The 13107-nt window shown below is 45.5% G+C and overlaps 1 protein-coding gene across 1 annotated transcript; it reads right to left on the bottom strand.

Annotated features, from left to right (window-relative positions):
• Positions 1-245: 245 nt before the first annotated feature.
• TSEN54 (tRNA splicing endonuclease subunit 54) lies at positions 246-8174 on the bottom strand. The gene is made up of 11 exons (XM_065735584.1): positions 8132-8174; positions 7857-7991; positions 7044-7107; positions 6823-6906; positions 5581-5679; positions 5222-5274; positions 4777-4875; positions 3048-3694; positions 2416-2476; positions 1602-1718; positions 246-579 (listed from the first exon to the last, which is right to left on the bottom strand). The coding sequence occupies exons 1-11, from the start codon at positions 8158-8160 to the stop codon at positions 429-431; spliced, it is 1539 nt and encodes a 512-aa protein (XP_065591656.1). The 5' UTR covers positions 8161-8174; the 3' UTR covers positions 246-428.
• Between the last annotated feature and the right edge of the window lie 4933 nt (positions 8175-13107).

Genomic DNA, 13107 nt, shown 5'->3' with positions numbered 1-13107 from the left:
CAGGGATTTCTCACTTGAGAAAGACAGACAAGGATTCACAGCCAAGAAAGAGAATATCAGGTTAAAACAGGGACTACAGTAAAGCCCTGCTGAGACAACAGATACAGCATGCCAATACTGGTGGTATAACTTTAATATGGCATAACGCTGTACAGCCAAAATACACCTCAGCCCAACTACAACAGCAGAGGCTGTACTCCAGTCCAGAAATGTCCAGCTAAACCATTGTTTTCAGTTTTCATTTTGCTGTCATGCATGAGCCATTTCCCTATTGGGTGAAGCCTCTAACAGCAAATATAGTGCTACCACCCAAAGTTCCATCTGGTTATCACAGACTCTATTTTCTATAATATTTCATTAATCAAGAAAGTAGATCCTGAGTGAAGATCCTTCCTTCACCTGCACAATTTAAGTTAATGTCAATAATTTCAGAAATTGACATCAACTGGCAGCTTGAACTCCTTCAGTGAGTAGAAGGCAATTTCTCCATGGTCCACCAGTGCAAAGACCACTGGGACGTCCCCACTCTGACACGTAACCTGCTTCAAAGCCTGAAGGGATGGGATCTGCTTGTCAAAGCTGTAGAAAGAAAAATATCCCATTGCTCTCACAGCAAGAATATATAAACAACTTTGTCCTGGTCAGGGAAAACGGCTCCTTCTGGTCTTAGCTGTCAGTAAACCTCTCCATCCTTTTCAAACAAAGCAGGAAGCTGCCAACCACCCAAAAAGCATGTTACATGTCGGGAACTGGAAGCTGTCAAATTCCTTGCCAAAAATAAAGGCATCTACACAATTCTCCACACTGCACCTATCAAACACATCTCACAGTGCTGCTGGCACATTGCCAATCCAATCCTAACAGCTTTGTGTTTGCAAAATCTTTAGGTTACTGGGATCCACACCTGACTGTTTTTTCCCTCCTTTGAATTCTACAAAGTTTGGTCTTGGATGGAAATGTTTATGCAGCAAAGATCATCCTACTTGCCAGTGGCACAGACTTTTGTCAAACTGCACTACTGCCTTCCTTCCCCTGTTTACTACAGCTGCACAGAGTGGAAGAGGTACAGTTTTAATACGCCAAAATTAAAAAAGGCGGGGCCAGAACTTTGTACCTACCTTCAGAATTTAAGTATTAGATTCTGGATCCAGCAAGAAAGGGAAATACCTATCTTCTGTTTGTACTCATTTTAAAGTTACATTTGACAAAGACTAAAATATTCAACTCATGGCCCTGAGCTTGCCACAAGCTCTGTGAAAGTGCATCTCTGCAGAAGGCCACATGGATTGGCACTAGCTGAAGATTCAGACACCTTACAAAACTGAGCTAAGACTATGCAAGTTTCACAAGCACTGCATAAATATAACTGTGGCTTGTTATTCCTGACTCCAGTAACATTTACAGACATGTAACACGTAGATGACCAAATAGAGTGGATCGGTTGAGTGCAAGGTCTGCACTAAAAAAGCAACAGCTTGGGCAAGACCATCCTCCTAAGAGAGGCATTCTGATGAAATGTAAAGCTCACAAGACCCTGAGTCATTCACAGATCATTAGGATTTACTGCAAACTTCAAATCACAGCACAAGACCCATAGATACCTCTGTACACACATCCTGACATATGGCTTCCCAGGATTTGTCTTCTTAAACGTGGCCACAGCATCCGCTTGATATACATTGAAGTCTATCTTGATACTCTCCAAATCCTCTTGTAGCCTACAGGAGAGGAAAAACATGCACATAAGGGTTTGAAACACCACAGGGTAAAGATGGAGTAGATAAAGAAAGAACAAAAGTGCTAGAAGCCTGACTAGTCTGAGTCCTCTGAAAGGCTTTTCTCCTCAAGGGACTGCACCTGGGGCTGTTACAGTTACTTTCTAAATCTTCCACTTTCCCTAAGCAGATCAGAGCAAGCTGCCACTTGCCTTTCATTGCAATCCCTTGCAACAGGTACCACCAGCAGATACAGAAGCAAAGCACTGCTTCTACAGAAACAACATAAAACCAACCAACTCTTTGAGGCAGAACCAGAAATCCCGTGGCCCAAGCTTTACCACCCTTGCAGCAGGGATGGCAGCACATTCCAGAGATGAGTTACACATAAAATCCAACCAAACCTCTTGAGGAAATCACCTGGCTGGTGTGCAGAAAGGGAACAGTGAGAAAAAAATGAGACCAATTCTAACTTCATAATCAGCCTGGAATGCCCCATCTGTTACTGCAGCCCTGTCTCTCCAACCCAGTGCTTCACAGAAATGCCAGACACCCACTACAGATGCATCAGAATCCCAGATGTCAGACAGCTCCTAAGCTGGTGTCATGAGCATCTCACAAACCTCAAAAGTTGGGACAGTCACAGGACAGCCCAGCCACACACCCTACCAGTTAAAGAGCTGGCTGGCTGGATACTAACCAGGAGACTCCATCCAGTATGTGGGAGGGCTGCAGCACATTGATCCGCTGGAGGACTACAGCTGGAGGAAGGAAGAACAGGAAAGAATCAGACCAGCTACTTCTGTCCCAGGACACTCCAAGCTCTTCACCACCATTCACTCAAAAGTCTTTCTCCAACAATAGCTGGCAGCACCGTCACTAGCGTCACCACTGGCTACTTCAAAGACTTCCTCATCTCATCCCAGCACACAGCCCAGAACATACCGCAAGTGCTTTGCAACTTGCTGGCCCTGATTTCACATGCCTAATAGCCTAGCAGGAAGGACTGAAATACAGCAAGATATCAAGAATGCACTAGAAAACCTCCCAAGGCCCTGTCATTCTGACATTTGAGTGGGCTACAGAAAACTTCAGGAAGAGATGGAAAGGCAAGAGGACAAGCTCTCTTCCCTCTCTGCTATCTGTGCTCAGCTTACCTGTGCCTACTTTGCCTAGACCTTCTAAACAAGATTTTCCTTCTCAAGGTGGTACCCCCCTAAACTGTTATTTAGTTTCTCCAGGTCATCCCTTTTGCTGCTGCATAAACGAGACTTCCAGAGCTGTGCAAGGGTGACAGTGTGCATGAACTTCGTAGTCTCTCATAGCCCCTACCTGATGAGGTAGCTTCCTCTGGCTGCAGAAGAGGTGTGACAGCTTGGTCCCAGAGATGCGGTGGTCGTCTCCAAACTCTCCGCTGGCTCCTCTGTCTTAAAAGAGCCTTGTATTCCTGCCAGTTGAAGCAGCACCTCACCTCCCTGTCAGCATTGATACTGCTCTTGTACTTGCTTTCCCTCTCCCGCTGTTCTCTTTCCTTCTGTGATAGCTTCTCCTTTTTTTGGTTGATGCGTCTGCACCAGGAGACTGCATCAACTTCCCTCCCTAGCACATTTTCTGGCAGAAGCTTGTTGTCAGGTGAGGGCAGATGTATACATGGCTGATCTGGGGCCACATTTGGCAAGATGATGGTGGTAAAATCCCAGTGTGGTGCATGAGTGGCAGCACCACTCACCTTCTGGTCTCCAGTCCCCAAAATCCTGGAAGGGCTCAGGGAGTTCTTTTGTCCTGTATCAAGAGGAACTGCATTTGATGTGACAGACTGCTCCTCCCTATTACCAGTAACCAATTCCTTTAGTTGTTCTGACAATGGCTTCTCATCCAAGGGAACACAGCTGAATTCTCCACAGTCTTCTCCACCTTTTTCACAGGTCCCTTCGGCTTTCGGAAAGTCCTCAGATACCTTATGTTTCTTCTCACACGATCTAAAGACAGAAACAGCAGCATGTAAAACATAAAGGGTTAGTGGTGATATATTATTCCCTTTAAATCCTGCTTTCTCCAATACAATAGCAAGAATGCACTCTGCTGTGCCTTAAGGAAGGATGGCAAGGGAGTCAGCAGTCTCCAAGACAAGTCTGCTCACCCCTGACCACAATCCTCATGGCTGGAAGGAAGATACATGCTTAACAGAAGGATAAAAACAAACAAACAAAACAATCAAACAGGCCAAAACCAAACCGAGAATGCCAGAAGTAGAATAAATGTCTCAGCAGCCCTGCAAGAGGTTCAACTTCCACATCCAAGAGAATCTCAGTTTGGATTTGTACGCACATTCTCAACTCACCCTGCAGCCTCCACACATCTTGTATGCTGAGCCAAGCACTTCCACACAAATGCTGTGGTTATCGGCTGAACTGAGCAAGCCTCAGATACCAGCACTACTAGGCATAAACCTTTCTGCCAGTATCTCTCAATGGTACCTGGCACCAGTCCCTGGCATACAGAAAAGATGGAATAGTTGTGAAACAAGCAGTTTTATCTCCCAGTTCCAAAAACTTCACAGCTCTTTGGGCACCAAATAATTTAGTAACAGGAAGGAACTCGCAGATCAGGCTCTTCCTCCCTGTTTTTTAAAAAAGGATGCCATCTACTGGAAACTTTCATTATTATAATAGCAAAATTAGTCATTATGTTATTTTGCATTCTTGACAATTTCTAGAGCTACATACAAGGATCAGGACCCAACTACACCCTTTGCTGTGCAGTCCTAACACACATCAAGGCAGCAGAAAAAGTGAAAAATGGACACTTGTGTATCTGCTCCCTCTAAAAAAGGAGGTAAGACATCTGTGCTGATCTCTCTCCCCTTCCATTTCAGTGCATTTAGGAAGCTTAGCAGCATCCCATTAGCCCTGGATGACCTACAGACATGACAGAAGAGAACACTGCAAATAGTCATGAATAGCACTGCTGTGTGCTTAGGAATGTCACCACACAAACCAGCTGCTCCTGAGCCAGCAGGGCCTGGGAGAGCATGGAAGGCAGCTTGGGGCTACACTCTTACCCAGGGCTGGAATTCCTCCTCCTTTTGTGATGGGGTTTCCCAGAGCTCATGCAATGACTTTCCAGGTTTAGTTGCCTCTCATAGGGTGACAGGACAGTGCTGCAAGGAGACACCAACAGAAAGTGAGAATATGGCATGGTAGTGAAAATACTCTTTTGCTCAACCACCAGAAAATAGCAGCAAAAAGCTTTTTTTTCCTCAGGAAAAATGAATCCACAAGAAGGACCAAAGTCACCCTATATTCATGCCACACTTCATATTAGCAGTAACCTCCTCACAAGGAAAGAAGAAGAAAAGGTAGAGTGCCACTTTTAGCCTTTAATCCTCCCAAGACATGGAATGCAGGGTCAAAGTCCTCTTCTCTGTTCCGTGAGAGCCACGGAGTGGGCACAGGGATACTCAAGGTCTTGAGAGAGGAAAAAGCAACATGGGAAAAGCTGATTACCTGGGGTTGAATCTCAGTACAATATAGCCCAGTTGCTTCAAGTGGCTGAACACCTTGGAGCGAAGGAAAATAAGAAAGTTAAGTGTCTGTCCTAACACCAAAGAATTTGCCTCAGTTCTGCTGCAACTATGTAAACACTGTACGACACAGGCAAGAGGAAAAAATGCTAAAGGTTAAAAGCCAGAGGAAAGATAGGAAAACAAGAAGTGATTATCTGGAAGAAGATGAGTGGGGATGGTGGTAGGGGGGAAAACTAAGAACTACTCCACTTTCCTTCTTATCTACCCTATCCCTGGAAAAGGTCATGATGCAAAGGATTGGCTCCCTGCTTACATCCTCTGCTGGAGCTCCCAACGCACCTGGTAATGTAGCAGGTTCATTGCCTCCTGGGACAGCAGAATCTCATAGGCCTCCTGGATTGACATGGGCACATCTTTGTAAAAGAGCTGGAGAGAGCCCTGTGGGGATAAAGACTGATGTTTAGAGAATCACAGGGAACAAACTTATGCAAGGTCATAACAGCATCTTTTTACTGGTCCCAATAGCTGGTCCTAGCACTCTTCTTGCTTTCCCTTGCACTTCCTATCTTACTACATACAGTCCCTCCTCAATGCTACAGTTTTAGCAGTGAGGTAAGAAGTCGTAATCCAAAGCTGTCAGCTCCTCCCCCAGCACTGCCCTTTAGTGAGACCACTGCATCTGCTCAACTATTGAAATATCGTTGTTTTGGAAAATAATTTCCTTCAATTTTGACTATCTCAGTGATTCAGAACACAGCACAACTACAAAACATTTAGGACTATCCACATGGAGAGAGCTAAGGAAGGGGAACTGTAAGCATCTTCAGATACTACCAGTTGGTGGCTCCTTAAACATTTACTGCAACCTCAGTTCCAGAGGTAAATTTCCCCAGGCAACAGCAATTAACCTCAAGACTATGCCTCTTTTTCCAAAAACAGGCAAATAAAAAACATCTAGCTTGTCTTCTCTGTTTCTTGGGATGAATTCTGTACTTAACAATTGATTAAATTTTACTGTTGTTTATGATATATTGTCAAACTGCAAGAGGCAAAGAGCATAAAGTAAATCCTTATTGCAGTAACTAGATATCATTACATGCCCATATTCTGATCAAAGGGAAAAAAGCTCCCCTTTAGATTGGTGCACCTATTGCACTAGTAACAGCAGTCAGTGAAGAGAAAGGCCAGAGTTATTACTGCTTTACTAACAGCAATTCAGAACATCCAGACACTTTCCTAGTTTCTACCATCATATTTGATGTATGAGTAGGATAAAGACAATATCAGCTGGATAAACTCGTTACTGATCCAACTGATACATCCTATCAACAGCACAAAGACTACTTTAGAATGCAACACATGAACCCATGGCCTGCAGACCAACATCACCGTCAGCAAACAGGCTAAAAGAGACAACACCTTGAGAACCATACATTTAACTGCTCAAATTGCAGCAACAACTGACATGTAAGCTGACTTCAGACTTGAGTCAAAACGGGAGTAAACATCCAGCTACTACAGCTACTTCAGTCATTAATGAAGAGCCCAATGCTCCCATCTATGTGCAGGTAGCCTACTTACACACTCCATCAGGTACAAAGCCTCCTCAGGCAGCAGACACTGTTTGCCATGCTCTGAGAACCCCATGGTGTGCCAGAACTTCCCCTGGAACAGAAGCACAAACCTATGATGGACTTTGGCTGTTCTCTGTTGACAACCAGGCTCTCTCCCATTTCAAGTAGCAAAACAAGGAGTTGCCAGCAGGAGATGATGGTACTGAGTACACACTGCAGCAGACTCACCGCAGGAGACTCCAGCTCCACAATGCCCTGTTCTGGCTTCCATACGGCCTTCACCAGATTCCCCCTGAGAAGGTTAAGAATTAGTTTTTAATTTATTTTTTTATTACAAGCATGTTCTACAATCAACCACAAGCAACTCCTGTTCTAGCAATTTAACAATCTCAGAAAGGTGTCAAACAGCAGCAAGCTTTCAGATGGCTTTTTTACAGTGTAAGTCCTGAGGAAGCCACAGTCCTTTGGGTCTAGCAATACCAGGTGAGGATTTGATCATCATCTGCTAGTTGACAGCACCTCCAGGCAGTACTCAGATGCCTTGCATCTTTCTGGAGACACAGCTACATGCTTAGTACCTCAATTTCCTTGAGTCAGGGGCTGTTATGCGAAAGGAACTTTAACCATTCCCACCTCCCTCCCATTCTAAAGTCTCCATTGCTGCTCCAGACACATGCTTATGGATATGCAGTGGAAGACAACAACCCACTCAGCCTTGCCAAAAAGCCACCACTCTGAAAGCCTATACAACTTCGTGCAAGGGTTTTCACCACTTAGCATAGACAGAAAATCTGCTAGCACAAAACTGCAGGAGGAGTGCCTGGTAGCTGTAGACAACTCCCAAGAAACCACGAGTTCCAGAATACAGCAGAAGCCACAAGAACTGATGCATAAGGTGCAACGAGAACTTCCGGAACCGCAACCCCGCTGACACGTGGCCTCCAGGCCCACCCAATAGCACCAAGCGGATGCAAGGACCCATCCAAACCAGCCACGCTGCCTACTGCCGCCTGAATCCAGGCTCGAGGCCCAGAGACTTACGGCCGTGCCACGCGCTCCTCGGCCAGCTGCCGCTGCTGCTCCTCCAGGTATAACCGCAGACGCTCAGCTTGCTCGGCGGAGCCGTCGGGCGCGAAGTCCTTCTGGCCGCAGGAATGCCGATGGCCTTTATTCCACCTGCGGGGAGAGATATGGAAAGCGTTCAGAGGACAGAAGCACCAGCTCAGGCACAGCCACCTCCCACTACACCATCAGCTTCGCCACCCCCATCCCCGTCTCACCCTTTTAGGACCTCTCACGCCCGCGCTGCCCCGTACCTCAGCCGGCGCGAGCTGCCCGGCTCCATGAGCGCACACTGCGGCGACCTCTTCCGCCGCCCGCGCGGCCGCAGCTCCGGCGGAGCGCTGCGAGGGCTTAGCACGCCCCCTGGCGACTCGGAGGGCGCTCAGATTAGGGGACCGCCGCAGGGCGGGCTCTGAAGCCGTGTGTCGGCGGTGTGCGTGGCGGAAGTGAGCAGAAGAGCAGTTAGAAAAGCTGATGATGGGTCGTGCTAAAGATAAGGAGATCGCTAACACGTAGCCATCACGGGCAAAGCTGTCTCGACTCGTGGAAAAGTAACTGAATTTCACGCCAATTAATATAAGTTTAGAGAGTGTGAAAAAAAAGAGAAAACAGCACCCACCTTCTCCCTCCATCCTGTTATCTTAGGGCTCACGGGGGCCGCGGAGCTGCTCAGAACCTTCTGGAACTTCCTGTAATCCTCCAGAGCCATCTGGAACCCGCTGAAATGTTCCAAAACAACCCACGACTCTCCAGAATGGGGCAGAACCCCTCTAGAACAACCTAAACCATCTGGAACCACACAGAAATGCCTTGGATCTTCCAGAATGACCCAGATTATATAAGGAGAGTTCAGTGCTGCCTCCTCAGCCCACAGTAGTTTCGCTGGGGCTGTGCATCCTCTCAGGGCTTCTGAAAAATGTGAGTGGTGTTACCTGCAAAAGACCATTTTGGTCAGAAGAACTGCGGCTCTCAAGCACATCTTGTGTGGAGCATCCAGACCAGGGGATTTGTAGCATGGAAGTGTTGTGGCTGAGCTCAGAGCACAGGTGCTGATGACTCCAGCCTTGATGCAGCCTTCAACTTGCAATGAAGCCCCAGCCCATCACTGCTGTCCACGTGACTAGAAGGGATTTTAATTCCCTGGATTTGCAGCCACTGGACAGGATCCGGCGTGAAACTTGACCTGGAGAAGCCAACAGCAGTGTGATGGCCAGCCTCCTCATACATGTTATTTTCCAAGGGTTTATGTCAATCAACAGTTAGGCTGCTGGCACTGAATGGGCACCCAGGCCTGTTCCTCACCACAGTGCTTGGGCTCACCATTCATTCTGAGGAAAAATTCAATCAATGTGGGGAAAAGCAACAAAACAGTGGCCAAGCTGCTGTAATTATATCTCCTCCTCCCTATGGATTCATTTCAAATTTGCCAACAGATTTGCTGAGCTCTTTAACCTCCCCGCTTTATAGGCTCAGTCAGGAAGGTTTTGCGCTGCAGCACCTGGAGAAGCAGCCTCAGTGCCAGGGAAGGCAGTTTCTCTCTGCAGCAGGTATCATTCTTTCTTCAGGTTGGGCCTTCAGCAGAGTCCACTGAGGTACCATCATGAAGGGTAGTGCTGGGTGTGCTGTGGTCCAGTTGCAGTGGAAAACAGGAAAGCTCAGCACATCACAGGCTCATGTGGCTGAGACAAGGCTGGATTTGCTGATTAGGAAGTATGAGCTAATGGGAAAATGCACCGAAAGATCACATTCCACCTCAAGTTTGTCTCTTGTTGCTGTGAGATAGCTCATAGGACTCTGCTGATTGTCAAATAGGAAAAATACAGCTTTTTCCCCACCAACATCTGAGCTTTCCACTGCAATTTCCCAGTAATAGTGCCTTTGACAAAATGTCAGCATAGGAAAATGGATGCAAAAACCATTCCCCTCTATTTTCCAGTGAATTGTTTTAATTTTTGCTTCCTTCCTTATTACTGCTTCCTTGTGAACTGACTCTCAATGCTGCAAGGGGGCCACACAGTGCTGTACAGCATTGTCTGACAGCAGCATGCAGAGGCACGGTGCAGGGGACAAGGACTTTGTACGTCCCAAGGGGCAGCAAGATGCACAGCAGATGCGCTTTTTCTCCCCACTTTGCAAAAAATGTTGTATTTTGGAGGATAGTCAGACTACCTGATTTTTGCATAACTCAAGGACACCACATACGTCTGCTTTCAACTTCTGCTCTGTTGCCCCTTCACTTAATTCAGCTAGTTCCTTAAAATAAAGAGGTTTAAATTGCTCTGGAAAAGGCTGTAGTCCAGAATTTGATTTTGGAACACACTATGATCACAAGACCCAGAAACATCAAGACTAATCTTGGTTTACATTGCTTTTCAATACTGGGATCTTAGATTCATGTAATATGCAAGGCACAGCTAGGTGAGAATTGTATGCTGCATACTTGAGTGAAGCAATGCTCCAGGTGCAGCTACCTGCATTAACTTCCAAGTTTAACACATCCTGTAGGTCCTGGCATAACACTTGGAAACATTTGAGTAACTTGCAGAAAACATCTGCACCTTAGCTGTTTATACGTATGTTTTAGCTATTCATAAACTTTATGGGAACTGCTGAATCACGGCCTGAACCACTGATTGATCACTTGAGGTGAGCACTGAGTCAGCCACAGGAGCACAGGTGAAGGCAATTCATCTGTGTGACTGGAAGGGGTGGAGTCTGGCTCCACCTCTCCTAGACCCCCCCCATTTAAGGGCTGACCACCACTGGTAAAAGATTTCTTTCTAGAGATTGTTCCATTGGAGTTTCCTATTTGTGCACCTAGGACATGGGTGCGTATTTTCCTTTATTTTGATTGCCTCTTTCCATCATGATAATCTTTCTAGCTATGCCATCTGTTAAGTATCTTGTCTATGGTACTATTTGGCATTATTCATTCTTTTAATCATGCATGAACTAATTGTAACGTTTGGAAAACTGTCTTGAGGTAAATGATGTGGCTTGTCCATGGTGACTTTGTTGCATCCTCCAGAGCATGTCTTACCTGGATGCTTTGTGTGTGTATGTTCTGTGTGATTTGGGACAGACAAGGTCTGTTCCACACTCTATGAGACTGATAAGTGCTTAAATTCTTGTGTGTTGTTTTTGGAGGTCCCTTCCAATCCCTAGGTGCTGGCCTGCAGAGGCTCAAAGTATGTTCATTAACCCTGACCTGTGACCACCATACAAATATAGTGCTGTTGCCACTTCTTTCACATGGGGTGAGGGGGCCCTGCTCAGATTTGAAGGGTTTTCTGGTTTTGTAGCTTTTCAAGGGTAAGGCAAATGGAAGGCTGAGGCTTAATTATGGTATAAAATGGATTTAAATCTCTTAAAACCTGTAGTTCAGGCTGCATATAAAAATAGAGCTCTAGTAGGAGAGCCTTCCTGCAGGGGTGACAGGTTTAGCAGGCTGGACTCGAATGTTTGGGGTGTGTGGGGAAGCCAGAGCTTGACTGCTTTCATGCATTGTTACAGGTGGCTGAAGAGCTGTGGCTGCTGCTGGGTAAGGTCCTCATCTCAGCAGGATGAATGAAGTGACTGCTGGGAGTGCCAAGGTCATCTCAGTTTGTTTGTCTGCAGAAATGCTGCCTGGTTGCTTCTCCTCTTTTTCTTTCTCTTGCAAGAGAAACAAGTTCCCTGAGCTGCTGGCTGGGGTTTCTTTTGAAGAGAAATAAGTAGGGAAATTCTAGTGGAGAAAATGTATGTCTCCTATTCACCAGTTCTCTTCAGCTGAAGTTCAAATGCATTCAGGTTCCTGGGAGGAGGAGAGGTGCTTCTTATGTGGTAGTCTCACTCCTGTTTTTGTTTAAATTCATGATTTGTACTAGTAGTAGTATCAATGGGAATTCTGTTCCCTAATGATTCACCAATAAGACTGTCAGCTCATTACAGTGTGTGTGCCCTAAACAGGCAGCAGTTATTTTCTTTGTGCTCATAGCTGGCACTTCTAGCTTGTTTCCGTTATCTACTTCAGTACTGATGTCACTCTACCCAGCCATAAATTAATTGGCTGCTGCTTTGTTTGCCCAGAGAAAATCGTTTGCAGGTGTATCCCACTGACGAATTTATGATGCTGTGTGTCCTCTGTGTTCCAAATTCTGACTGTCTGGTTAAGGTCTCACAGTGATTCAAGCAAGACGAGTGTGCTCTGGAGCAGCAGCATCACAGCCAAAGAAGCCTACAGCTATGATCAGGGATCTTAAAAGGATGGTGCTGGATGATCTCTGGAGTTTGCAGCTCTTTGCAGAGGTAGCTTTATGTCATTTATTGCCACTTTCCCTCACCGTATGCAGCTGGGGTGTGATGTGGATGATGAAGCGGGCTGGGATAAGCCCTGAAGGCCTTGCTAGGGGTGAGCTGTTGGAGCAGGACTTGGAGTGTCTGCACTGGAAGTGCTTGAACTTGCACGTGCAGGCAGTTTCTTTAGATGGCTTGTCTTCACCCAGTATAAGTGAAGCATTCCTGTAGTCACAGCATTAACAGAAGTCTAACATCAACATTATTATAAATTAATACTATGTTGAAAGCTTAAGGCTGAAGGAGCTAGAAATAATATCCTCAAGACCTGTCTAGTTCTACTTCTTCCAACATCTCCTAATCTTTCATGTAAACTGGCTTAATGATCTTTGGCTCAAAGGCTGCCTTGTTTGTTGGGGTATCCTGGTATGTCTGCTAGGGAATTATCCAGAATAATGGCGGCGTTATTGTGCTGTAGCTAATTCAGATCTGATTCCTCTGTCCAGATGCTTTATCTGTTACTGTTTGAATAATCATTGCATTTACAGCAGTTTAGCATGCATTTCTGGTTTGTTAAATACTGTGCATCAATTTATGGGAGGCTCATGTGTGCACAGTTGTGCTCATAATAAAATACCGTTTAATGTCTTCTATACTGACTCAATTTCACATGAACAGAAGGAATAGTTATGTGCATACTTAGAAGAATATGCTTGGGCTTTGGCTTATCCAAGCTAGGCAAGTTCAACTAGAATTTTGCAGGAGGTAAATAAAGGTGTGAACACAACTACAGGGAAATAAATTTAAAATGTATTGATTCACTCAAATTTAGATATTTTATTGTACAATCTGACTTTACAAAAAAAAAGAAATGTGGGGTTTGACTTTTAAAAATTAGTCATGCAATGGAGTGGAAAGGAAAAGCTGTGCCAGTTGTTCCTATTTTAAATTTAAG

Source organism: Cyrtonyx montezumae, unplaced genomic scaffold, assembly GCF_038088225.1.
Source record: "Cyrtonyx montezumae isolate F1298 unplaced genomic scaffold, pur_monq_1.0 scaffold_19, whole genome shotgun sequence".
Classification (NCBI taxonomy): Eukaryota; Metazoa; Chordata; class Aves; order Galliformes; family Odontophoridae; genus Cyrtonyx; species Cyrtonyx montezumae.
This window is presented reverse-complemented; position numbering and strand designations above follow the sequence as displayed.